Source organism: Barbus barbus (assembly GCF_936440315.1).
Source record: "Barbus barbus genome assembly, chromosome: 4".
In the NCBI taxonomy this organism is placed as follows: Eukaryota; Metazoa; Chordata; class Actinopteri; order Cypriniformes; family Cyprinidae; genus Barbus; species Barbus barbus.
The window spans coordinates 18,423,065-18,435,751 of record NC_136732.1 but is presented as its reverse complement, the minus strand read 5'-3'; the positions used below and the strand labels follow the sequence as shown (position 1 = coordinate 18,435,751).

The window sequence follows — 12,687 nt, the reverse complement described above, 5'->3', positions numbered from 1 at the left end:
AAAAATTATTGCAATTTTAAATAATTGTTTTCTACTTTAATATATTTTAATACATAGTGTCACATGATCCTTCAGAAATCTTTTTGATATGTTGATTTGCCACTTAAGAAACATTTCTGATTATTATCAGTGTTGAAAAAGTTGTGCTGCTTAATATTTATGTGGAAACATTTCTAAGGATTTTTCTTTGGATTAATAGAGTTAAAAAAACAGCATTTATTTGAACTCTGACTTTACTGTCGATCAGTTTATCTGGATTACTTGTCAGTTTCTTTCAAATGTATTTGACAGTAGTGTATGTAAAGGTATTTGTGTTGGTTTTACTTTTATTAACCATAATTACAATTAAACTTTTATCTTAGATTGTACATGACACATTCTCAGAGGCTTGCATTCGCATTACAACAGAAGAAAGGCAGAAGATGAAATCCCTTTTTGGTATGATTTATGTTGATAAATTATCTTACATACACATTTGTAATATGTGAGCACTGCTTATTTGAGAGGAATATTTTATCTTCTGTATTGTGACAGTGGATCACCACATTGACATGAATGCCACAATCCAGGATGAGAACGTGAAGAAGAAGATTGTGGTTGCTGCAAGAGACACCTGGGAGATCTACTTCTCACGCCTCTTCCCAGCATCTGTAAGGAATCTCTCTCAGATAATGCTTACTGAAAAAACCTACATAGACAAGCATGAATTTCAGGGCAGGTCCTGGCTGGTTTATGTTGGTTATTGCTGGTTTATCGGGAGGCTCAGCATTGCACACTGTTCACAAAATGCAAATAACTTAATAAGCATAGTTCTGTTGAAGCTGGCTGAAATGAAGTCATGTTTTAAGAAGATGTTTGCTTCATCATAATGCTATTTAAAACAAACCTAAGTCAAAATCTTTCTGAACAGGGCAGTGTTGGCACAGGAGTCCAGGTGCTGTCTGTATCTCATAGAGGGATCAAGCTTTTGAAAATGGTCAGGAGCAGTGCGGTTGCCCCAGACTACTTCAGAGTTCTGCGACCCTACAGGTACCAGTTACTGACACTTTTAATGTCTGTATTTTATCATCGTTTCTAAATAAACTGTATTTTTCATGACTTCAGTTAATGACATTGCCATCACACCATGAATATTCTTAGTTGTGGCTGCATTGTGATCATTGTTAACGTCTTACAGCTACACAGACATCATGTTTGTCACCATTCCTTCCAAAAACATGCTGGAGTTCAACCTCACCAATGAGAAACTGATTCTGTTCTCTGCCAAAGCTCCTCAGGTCAAAACCATGATTGACTACTTTATCACAGAGCTGAAAAAGGTTAGTTCTCACACACATTGGTTTACTTCGGAGATGATGTGGTGCTGTGAGTTAATTGTGCTCTCTCTCGCTCTAGGACTCAGACTATGTCGTTGCTGTGCGTAATTACATTACAGATGACAGAACGCTGCTGAGTTTCCACAAGGGAGACATCATACGCTTGCAGAAAATGGAAGGCCTTGATGCAGGTGAGACTGCTTTAATCAGCATGAAGACCTGACATTACTCTTCACATTTTGGGGGGGGGGAAGAGAATAAATGATTAGGACAGCAGCTCTGAAATATAACACTTGAAGACACACTTGGGCCAATAATGTGATCTATTAATTTATTGAAAAAATACAAATCAAAAATTAAAATTAGTTCATAAAATAAGTTGAATAATCTGTTATGATGCATGTTTGATGATGAACCTCAATTTTTATTTACTTTTTTTATACAAACTATACATCATTTCGAGAGTTGAGAACCAGAAGGGCGTAAGTGACAATTTTGGTGAAATGGAGATATATACATCAAATAAAAGCTCTTAATGAGCTCTTTCTACTGGCAAAAGTACTGTCATTCATGAGTGTACAAATTTGTATGATAAACAATAGAAATCAGTACACAAAGTCAGATCAAACTGTGGTAAAATGTTTGTTTTGGCTCTCCTGTAAAGTTGGTGAAATGTCACTTACGCCCTTCTGGTTCTCACCCCTCGGTTTACAAATTGGAACATGTATTTGCTAGATAATTATTACATTAATTTTACTAGATAATTTTGATCTTTTTCTTAATAATTTAGAATTTCTTCGTTTTCATTGACTTCATTGACATACATACATACATCCTGTTTCAATATAATATAATATAATAATGTTTAAAAGTGTGGGTTCTGTTTTTTTAAAAAACTGTTCTCTTTTTAAATAATTGTTTTCTATTTTTAATATGTTTTAAAATTGAATTTATTCCTGTGATAATGAAGCTGAATTTTCAGCATCATTAGTCTTCAGCGTCACATGATCAGAAAACTTTACAATATTCTGATTTGCTGCTCATTATAATGAATGCTGCTTCTTAATATCAAACATTTCTCATTATTATCAATGTTGAAAACTGTTGTGCTAATGTTTTGTAACAATTGTGATTCAGATTTGATTCAGGATTCTATGTTAAAAAGAAAATTCAAAAGAAAAGCATATATGTGAAATAGAATCCTTTCAATGTCATGTCTTTACTGTCACTTTTGGTCAGTTTTGGTCAATTTGATGTGTCCTTGCTGAATAAAAATATTAATTTCTTTGCAAAAAAAAAAGAAGAAAAAAAAAAAAGGACCCCAAACTTTTGTTCTGTAGTTTATTGATATAGACAAATAGTATACTTTGGATTCAAAATATGTTGTAAAAGGTACAATAACTTGTTCATCTAAGCTCTGTGGCTGTTTCACAGGCCAGTGTTATGGTTGCATTGTGAAAAAGAAGGTGATTCTCCTGGAGGAATTAAAAAGAGACACACCTGATTTTGGTGGGTCATGTGTGAACACTTGAATGGAGTGCTGTTTAATGGTTTCTTCATGTGCTGTTTTACTGTGCTGCACTTAGCAGTGTCATTGCAGTTGAATTGCTGGTGTGCAGACAGATCTGAAATTCTGTATCCCTAGTTGCATGTGTAGAACCTGTCTTCCTTCCCCAAGCATGATGGTTTCACTGCTGCTTTTTATAGTCACTTCAGTCTACACTTAAAATGTCATCATACTACTGTCACACACACTTTCACACACCATTTCTTGTATCGTACTAAGGCTGGAAGTTCGGGGCCATTCATGGGCGATCCGGGGTTTTTCCTGTGGAGTTTGTTCAGCCAGTGGCTGCTCCTGACTTCATTAACATTCCTGTGGACAAGAAAGAGGAACCCAAGAATAAGCAGGGTCGCGTGGCTGCCTCAGCAGCTGTGGCAGTGGCTGTAGGGTCTGCCGCCGCAGCCCATGAACTCGACCGCTCTATTGAGGTATATGTGTTTAACAGGCACACAATCTGAAATTCTGATTTACATGTACCATAGATCCCTCTGAGTGCTGTTATGTTGCTGCATCTCACCTCTAGGTGGCGTCTCCTGTCAGTGAGTACGCAGAGGCCTATGCAGACAGAGCTGATATGGACATCGATGAGAGAATCTTGCAAGACAGCCAATACAACATGCTGGAATTTGCAAATAAATATTTCAGAGGGGCCCAGAGAAAAAATGGGTCAGTTGATTACATCATAAGGGAAACTGTGAGTTCATGTTCTCACAGTTACATAGTTGAATTAACAGAAAATGTGTAATTGAAACATTGGCATTGCTTATATTTTGCAGTGATTCATACAAGAAAAAGTCAAAGAAAACAAAGGAATCCAGGGAACCATCAGACATGGTGAAATTTTCCAAGGTATAGAATGTGTACCATACCATCCCCCCCCCCCCCCCCCCCCCACAGAAAGGTTGATTTGAAATCAGCATTCTGCCATTATTTTCTCAAAATTCTATTATGAGGAATGGAGGGGGGGGGGGGGGGGGGGGGCTCCATATATTTTGGCTCTATGTATTTTGCACTATATTCCAAGTTTACTGAGGTCATAAGATAACTTTGTGTGAGGAACAAATCGAATTTTAAGTTGTTATTCACAAAATTGAATAATTCAGTGCAAAAGAACCATCTCAAAGAATGAGTAATTTATGAATTGTATATAGGAGATTTAGGGTGAATATAATGTTTTTATTTCAATGAATAATGACTTAAATATTGAACTGATGTCATATAGTTCAGTGTGGCATCAGCATCAGAAGACTTTGAATATTTTAACACCATTTTTATTATTATTATTACTATTGAAAAAAGATTTGTTTGGAATGAGGGTGAGTAAAGGATGTCATTTTTTCGATGAATTTTTCCTGTAAGTTTAAAGACCATGAACCAAGAACTCTCAAAATGTTCCATATTTATGATGCCTATTCTGATTCATTTTTGCTTTGGTTATGTAGCCTCCAATTCAAGAGTCCCTAATCGAGTTCACTGATGAAAACATGAACAAAGTAGCTGCAGAGATTTTTCTTGGTAAGCAGAATGTTCAATGTGAATTATTTAAGAGACCGATATTTTTTACTGTGATCTATAAAAATGTAGTGTTTACTATGTAATACAACTTCAATAATTCTTATCTTGCAGCTATAATGAAGTTTATGGGAGACTACCCTATAAAAGGCCAGACTGAGCAGGAGGTTGTGAGCACCATCCTAAGGGTACGCAGCTCTTCAAATAGCACAACAAGAATTCCCATCATGAATTATTAAGATAACCAGACAGGAACGTGCTAAATGTCTTTAATGCTACTGCAATATGCAATATGAATAATCTGCTTTGCAGCTGAGTGGCGAGTATGGGCTAATGAGAGATGAAGCGTACTGCCAAGTCCTCAAGCAGATCACGGCAAACACCAGCTCCAAGACGTATGAGCCTGCTTCTTTCTGAATGATAAAATCATGGAGGGTTCATTTTAATGTGCCAGGCAGAGACATGATCTTTTCTGTATTTCACAGGGAGAGTTGTCAGAGGGGCTGGAGGCTGCTGTACATCCTCACTGCATACTACAAGTGTTCAGAGGCACTTAAACCTTACCTGCTGAAGTACCTCCAAGACGTCTGTGCAAGTCCAGGGGTGCACTTTCAAGGTATACTGCTGTTTCAGCTACATGTTACACCTACACAGATGAGATACTGACTGATGATTACACAAACATGATATATTGACAGGTATTTCCAAGGCTTGCGAGCAGAACCTAAGGAAGACGTTTCAGTATGGTGGACGTGTTGAACATCCTGATGGGATGGAATTGAAAGCTATGCTGGTTAGTTGCACACAAACAAATTTTAATGCTAATTTTAGTTACATTTTCTGCAATTTCGGCTTAAACATGCACAATCCAACGTTTTCAAGGCTGGAAGGAGCTCCAAACGCCAGTTGTTTCTTCTTCCTGGTGGAATTGAACGCCATCTAAAGATCAAAACCTGCTCAGTATGTTGACTCTGTGATATTTAATGCAACTTGATCAACCATGTAATTAATTTAGTTCGAACAATGTGGTTCTAATTTTTTTTTGGTACTTTGAAGGTGGCTTTGGATGGCATTGAGGAGCTGTGCTATGAGATGGGTCTGCATAAACTTGAAGCCTTGGATGAATATGCTATATTTGTGGTCACAAACAGAGGTGAAATGACAAAAAGGAAAACACATATTCAAAATCTAATATCAGATTGCTTGTAGTAGCTGATATGGTAGTTCACTTATCTTAGGAAATGAAAGACTCATTTTAACTTATGGAATAGTTCACATAATGATGGAAATTTACCCTCAGGACATCCAAGATGTCGATTAATTTGTTTCTCCATCATGGGAACAGATTTGGAGAAATTTAGCATTACATCACTTGCTCACCAATAGATACACTGTAGTGAAATGGGTGAGTGTCCAAACAGCTGATAAAAACTACACAATAATCCACAAGTGATTCACATGGCTCCATCAATGCATGTCTTGTGAAGTGAAAAGTTTTTATCAGTTGTTTGGACTCACATTCTGACGGCACCCATTCACTGCAGATGATCCACTGGTGAGCAAGTGATGTAATGTTATATTTCTCAAAATCTGTTCTGATAAAGAAACAAACTCAGCTACATCTTGAATGCCCTGAGGGTGAGAACATTTTCAGCAAATTTTCATTTTTGGGTGAACTCTTCCTTTAAGAGGATACAAGTGTTACAAAGATGTGTTACAATTTTTCTCCAGGTCAGAATGTCCGCCCTCTAAACAAAAGGGAGTACATCTTGGATGTTGCTACAGAAGCTGACCATGTTGATAGCAACTACAGTCTGTCGTTTCGAAGAGTGATCTGGATGCATCCACTGAAGTTTGACAATGAGCTCGGAGTCACTATGCATTACAATCAGGTACATCAGCCAGACTGATTCAATTTCCCAGACATTCCTTTCATGTTTTGTGCTGCTTATTGCACAAGTTACAAAGATCTGAGGCATTTGTTCTCAATTTGATCTGAGTTTTCTCTGTTCAGGCTACTAATCTGATCTTCATTCACATTTTACAGGTGTCCCCTGACTACTTGAAAGGGCTGCTCAATGTTGTCCCACAGGGTAAAGCCAGTGAGCAGCAGCTTCAGCAAGTGTCAAAACTGGCAGCTCTGCAACATCGTGCTAAGGACTCCATCTACCTGCCCACCTTGTAATGCAATTAATCTGACTGACACGTATACTGAATTTATCAATCACAGAAAGCTTAAAAAAGCATTTGACACTGAAGACTGGAGTAATTATGCTGATAATTCAGCTTTACCATAACAGGAATAAATTACATTTTAACATGTATTAAAACAGAAGGCAGTCATTTTACTTTGTGAAAATATTCTACAATATTATATTATTAATGTATTTTTGATCAAATAAATGCAGCCTTGGTGGGTAGAAGAGACGTCTTTCAAAAACCCAAAACTTTGAACTGTAGTTTGAGATATATATCAGTCAAGCTTGGTTGCCATCATTCTGGTCTCTTAATGAGACCGCTAATTGCCTGCTCTTCAAGCAGAAACTTGCAGGGAAATACAATCCCAGGGATTATTACTAGGTATGAGGGAGAAATGAGTCACTTTGAAGAAATCTGTCCACATGTTAATTACTGTGCCCATAATTGTATATAGGTCAAATTCAAAGTTATAAAAACACAGTGTTGTGTTTATTGTAATTGTTCAGTTGGCCCCTGATGGAGAACAGCACCTGGCTGATGTCCCTCAGGTAATATAAATTCCCCACTTCTATAGACTAACTTGTTCTCTTGTTCTCTTGTTCTCTGTCATCAGCCATGAGGTTCAGGAGTATATCCCCACCCAGCTGTTCGGTCTCCAGCGGCCCCAGGAATGGTTAAACATGGTGACCCAGCACATGCAGCAGGTGCAGCCCCTCACTCCTCATCAGGCCAAAGCACAATTTCTGGGTGAGGTGTTGATTTGGGAGAACAGCCAATGTGAAGGCGCACTGCCTTTTATTCCAAACACTGATTGTTGTGCTTGTGTCTCTGTTTCAGGGCTTGTGAGTGCTTTTCCCATGTTTGGCTCGTCATTCTTCTACATACAGAGCAGCAGTAATAGTGCTATCGACACCCCATGCATACTGGCTGTCAATCAAAATGGTCTGAACTTTCTAAGAAAAGATACTCATGTAAGTTTAACCCCTTTATTTCCAATGCTTACTAAAAGCCTATGTAAAAATAACCTTAGGACTTTTTGGACAGTGTTTTTAGGCTGTATTTCTAAAACTACAGCATATTTTTAGATAATAGCTGACTTAAAATTTTAATTCTGTCACTATTTAGAAAGCTTTATGTTTGAAATGACTTATAAGTCTCTTATGCTCATCAAGGCTGCATTTATTGGATAACAAATACAGTAAGAACAGTAACTTTGTGAAATGTTAAATGCAGCCATTACTCCAGTCTGTAATGTCACACGATCCTTCAGATATCATTTTATATTGCTGATTTGCAGCCTAAGAAACAATTCTTATTGTTATCTACATTATTATTATATGTAGATATACAGAGATACAGACTTAAATGACGAGGTTAGACTTTTTTTGTTGTTTAATTTATACAAACAAAAGTATGCAATGATTTAGTGATTAAATATGTCAACTGCCTTGACACTGTTAAAGTGTTCATTTTACTGTATATTTGCAAAGATTTGCAAATTTATCTGCATTTCCTCCCATGATATTATATAACGGTCACATATAGACGTCACAGCTGTTTTCAATGTTCTTCAGGAGGCGATGGTGAAGTTTCCGCTGAAGGAGGTCCAGTCCACCCGTACACAGAGGCCCACAGCTGGCTCCAGTTACCCGTACGTGGAGATAATGCTGGGTGACCTCATGTCTCAACGCATTACACAGTTACAACTGGACCAGGTATGGATTTTGGAATATATGATTGCAGAGCATCACATAATCTAATCGTGCAGTATCAGCTCATTTTAATGCCCTTTTAAGGTGTGATGTTAATCTGAGTTGGTGACTTTCACTGGGCCTGTGTGGGCGGAGCTTATTCCTGTGCGTTTTACTTTACAGAGTCTTGAGCTGTGCCGTGTTATCGCCATACATATGGAGAACCTGCTGTCAGCACGAGAGAAGAGACTTACTCTGCCGCCCAGTGAAATCACGCTGCTCTAGCACCCCTTCTCATAGATGTTATTTATTATTACTTTTATGGCAATAATTGCAATCAGACACTATTAAACTCCTACATGTCGAAAGCCACCTGTCATTATTAATAGTGCAATATGCCTGTATGCAATTTCAGAACCAAGTTCCAGGATTAGCTTGTTTTGCACAATAATTTGCATGCATTCCATTAGATTGAAGATATGGGCCTATAATTTAAAACATTATAGTAATACCTCTAGTTCTGGACACATGATCAGCAAGACTTTATTTTTGTATGAGAGAGAGGGAAACAATTTTTAGCCACTTATTTTGAAGTTCCTCTCTTCAATACTGATTTGCACTATTATATGTTTTAAATATTTATATTGTTTGCATTTGTGTCATGTGGAGGTGAATGGGAAATGAACTAGTCTATATGCACAATGAATGTAGGTTTAATATGAAATCTTTATTCTAACTAATAAAGAAAATCACAACTGACCTGTGTTTTCCCCAAATGTGTATTATTTATTCACTGTAGATGCACAATTTGAGGAATCATAAATTGAATAATATATTTAATTATATTTATATTATATTATATTTATTATAATTATAAAATAAAACAAAGTATTAAAACATTTTTGTTAATTGAAATAAAGCTTAAATAAATTACAATTCAATATACAATAAAATACAGTAAATAATAAAATAAAAATATAAAAATATTACATGAAAAACTAAAACATTTCAAATGTCGCCTGGAATACGTTTAGGTTGGAGCACTAAAATCATTAGCTGGTAATAAATAAAAGCAACAAAAAGTGAAATAAAAACTTATATAAAAATAATTTAAACCTGAATAGTAATATTTAAAATTAATAGTAATAAATGACAAAACACATATAATTAAAAATTATTAAAAAGATTAAAAGGAAATGTAAAAATTAAAGTTAATTAAAAATTTTAATTTAAAACTTTCAATGTATATAAATAACACTAAAATAAGATTATTTGATTGGCTGGTTTCTCCATGCAATGAAACTGAATTCAAACGTGTGATGAAGTAAAGCTAATCCAGCGGAATCCTGATCCGTGTTTTCTACACGCAGCTGGCGGTGGGCGTGGTTTGGTGAATTGGTCACAGATTCTTGCATTCTGATTGGCTCCCCCAAGACGTGGTTCCTGTGAACTTGCCCTGTGGTCAAACTGCATAAACACAGAGCTGAAAACTTGCACGGCTTGAGGAGTGGATACAAAAGAAACTGGAGCTTGCATGAAGGATCACATTGTTTCTTTGCACCGATTCACGCCTAACGGAATTGATATCAATCTGAGACGGCGCGGGCTGTGATATTTCTCTGATTCGGCTTCAGGATGATGAAGTTTAGGTTCAGACGGCAGGGAAACGACCCTCATCGTGAGAAAATCAAACAGGATCTGTTTGCATTCAATAAGGTGTGTGGGATATATAGCGTTGGGTCTCCTCTCTCTCTCTCGAGCATGCATGCGGTTTCTAGTTGCATTGAAATAGACTGAAAGAACATTTAATTCAAGCAAATGTATTCACATGACTTATTGTGAACGTGTTTTATTTCATTTGCTTTCGCTTTATTAACATGCATTTGCTAATATGGCAATGGTTTACAACTATCATGGCCAGATATGACAATATAAGCGCATGAAAGTTGTTTGAAACAGTAGCTTTTCTTTTTGTTAGTGGACAGTTGCACTTTTATGGCTTAAAGAGAAATATGTTGTGTTTGCTTGTAATATTCATCTTTATCAATGGAGCTCATTAAATCAGATCTGGCGTGTTGTCTATTTTGAGTGACCTCAAAGTTTCCTCATGTTTGTAACTTTATTTAGCTCAATGTGTGTTTTATTTAGTTGAAAACAAATACATGTTTGTTATTGCCCTGAATGTATCCTGCAGTGGTGCTGGTAGTTGCAGAGTGATTTTGAGGATTTGTAGTGCTCTCTGAAATGAGGCTGCCCTTAAATCATAATGAAAATCCTGCCAAAAACATAGAAAGAGTTTGATTGTAGGCTTTTTACTGATGACCCGACTCTGGCACAATTAAACATTTCTACCCTCCTCATCCTCAGTGTAAAGCAAAACAGGAGGAAATGAGAGAGATCATATAATGCATGACTTTAGAGTATTAAAATCCCCACTTTTGTTCATTTCTCAAATGCTGCTGATGACATTTATCCACAGATGGTTTAGGAGAAACAGAATGCCGATGAAGCGTCATGACACTGTGTGTAATGTTACAGGAAGGCCCTGTTATTTATCATGTCACACTGTCAACCTGTGAAAAGAAATCTGCATCATTCGGCCAACTTCAAGTCTGGTTTTGCTTGAATTTGTGTGTTGATTTAAGGGGACATTTTTAAAATTGCCCAAAAACATGTTTCTGCAAATCACTTTTGATGGCTTGTGAAGATGAATTTGACATTGTCTGTCAAATCTACTAGATTTCCGTCCATGCTATTTTTGGTTTTGCGTTATGAGTTTTTTTTTTTTTGTAAAAACAAGGAAATCCCCTTCCTGACAAGACTTTACTGAATAGATCTACTGCATTGTTAATTGTAGCATCAGGGCTCATGAGAGGTCAATGAAGTATGAATTGGTTTCTTTTTTTGTAAGTTCAGCAGGAAAAGAGGGATTTGAAAAGTCTATATGATGGACGTTACATGTGAGTTCAAGTTCTGAATGTGTGATTTGTCTCTTCTCTTCCTTTACTCAGACAGTTGAACATGGATTCCCAAACCAGCCAAGTGCTTTGGCCTATGATCCCAAACTGCAGCTTATGGCCATTGGAACTAAATCAGGGGCCATTAAAATGTATCCTTTTGTGAGTGCTTTCCTCAAACAGAGTGAATGACGTAGTCTAATTGTTTTGTTAATGTACACTACTGTTTAAATGTTTGGGGTCAGCAAAAGTCACAGTAAAGACGTTTACATTGTTACAAAAAAAAAGTTGATTTCAAATTTCAATTGCTGTGCAGAATTCTCTCTTTATCAAAAATGTCTCAGTTTCCACAAAAATATGAAGCAGCACTACCGTTTTCAACTGTTACAGTAATAAGAAATGTTTTTGAGCAGCAAATCAGCATATTATAATGATTTCAGAAGGACCATGTGACAGACTGGAGTGATGACTGCTGAAAATTCAGCTTTGCATCACAGTAATAAATCATATTTAAAAAATTGTTGAAACAGAAAAGTTGTTTTAAATTGTAATACTATTATTTTACAATGTCACTGTTTTTAATGTGTTCTTGGTCAAATAAATGCAGCCTTTCCGAGTAAAAGAGACTTGATTAAAAAACATTAGCTAAATAATCTACTCAAAAGTTTGTACACCTTCTCAGTTGTTTATCTTCCCTATTCAAATAATAAATTAAACAAAAAAATTAAGATGAATCAAAATGATGTATTTATGTTGATAATTTTGTAAGTAGCCACAGTGTAGATTACAGTGAGTCTCTCAATTAAGTATTCAGTCCAAATAATCCATCAAAACAAGTTTTTAAAGAAATTGATATATAGGTGCAATTTGTACTTGTCTGTATAATAGTGTGTGTCCAACCTTTTGTGAGAAACACTGAAGATTAACATTTTACATTAACACCAGCGTCTTCAGCTTTATGAAATTAAACACTTCATATCCTTGCTGATACTTCTCCAAACTCTTAGAGCATTTCATAAAATGTTGAGAGAGATTTGGTCAATTTGATCTAGATCAGTAATACAATGCAGTGAGTGAATGTCCTAGTTTCTGGTTCACTGATTGTGATTAATTACTCTGGATGTATGGCTCTGTTGTGTTGAAGACTTGAGTCATCTGCCTTTGTACACCGTGTGACTCATTACATGTTGTGCTAGTCCCCTAAAACGTGGTACTTTGAAAACAAACTTTTCTAAATTGTCATAATTACAGCCGACACTATCCAGGCCCGAATATTTGAGTCTGTAGTGGGTAGAAGGAATGTTTAGGAGGATACTATCAGAATAAAGTGTTTGAGAGTCCTCTGGTGAGCTGTTATTATCTAGTCTTCCTGAACCGGACAGGTCAGACAGGCCAAGCATCATGGAATACATCCAACATTCTTCCACAGTCACGCTTGCTTTCTTTTT

General features: G+C 36.4%; 2 protein-coding genes across 6 annotated transcripts in view; both read left to right on the top strand.

The window, feature by feature from the left end:
• Positions 1–8,567, top strand: part of LOC306868186 (unconventional myosin-XV-like) — a gene marked incomplete at both ends in the record, with an annotated part of 34,442 nt that extends 25,875 nt beyond the window's left edge. Inside the window, 22 exons of the mRNA XM_079414255.1 lie at positions 363–438; positions 535–650; positions 911–1,029; positions 1,178–1,319; positions 1,396–1,507; positions 2,751–2,825; positions 3,103–3,308; positions 3,404–3,546; positions 3,657–3,729; positions 4,323–4,395; positions 4,507–4,580; positions 4,705–4,787; positions 4,878–5,008; positions 5,091–5,185; positions 5,275–5,352; positions 5,449–5,545; positions 6,124–6,284; positions 6,440–6,573; positions 7,205–7,338; positions 7,429–7,562; positions 8,166–8,306; positions 8,466–8,567. Coding sequence (XP_079270381.1) covers positions 363–438; positions 535–650; positions 911–1,029; positions 1,178–1,319; positions 1,396–1,507; positions 2,751–2,825; positions 3,103–3,308; positions 3,404–3,546; positions 3,657–3,729; positions 4,323–4,395; positions 4,507–4,580; positions 4,705–4,787; positions 4,878–5,008; positions 5,091–5,185; positions 5,275–5,352; positions 5,449–5,545; positions 6,124–6,284; positions 6,440–6,573; positions 7,205–7,338; positions 7,429–7,562; positions 8,166–8,306; positions 8,466–8,567 — 2,499 coding nt within the window. The remainder of the gene's footprint in view (positions 1–362; positions 439–534; positions 651–910; positions 1,030–1,177; positions 1,320–1,395; positions 1,508–2,750; positions 2,826–3,102; positions 3,309–3,403; positions 3,547–3,656; positions 3,730–4,322; positions 4,396–4,506; positions 4,581–4,704; positions 4,788–4,877; positions 5,009–5,090; positions 5,186–5,274; positions 5,353–5,448; positions 5,546–6,123; positions 6,285–6,439; positions 6,574–7,204; positions 7,339–7,428; positions 7,563–8,165; positions 8,307–8,465) is intronic.
• Positions 8,568–9,751: 1,184 nt separating this feature from the next.
• Positions 9,752–12,687, top strand: part of LOC306868713 (lethal(2) giant larvae protein homolog 1-like) — a 36,170-nt gene continuing 33,234 nt past the window's right edge. For 4 of the 5 annotated variants that reach the window (XR_013784120.1, XR_013784121.1, XM_079415009.1 and 1 more), the window contains exons 1-2: positions 9,752–9,998; positions 11,294–11,391. Coding sequence is in view for 3 of the 5 variants with exons in the window: in XM_079415009.1 (XP_079271135.1) it covers positions 9,918–9,998; positions 11,294–11,391 (179 nt within the window). In the remaining 2 variants the exon portion in view is untranslated. Of the gene's footprint in view, positions 9,999–11,293; positions 11,402–12,687 lie in introns of all 5 variants that reach the window. The other variant, XM_079415011.1, reaches the window with a different exon arrangement.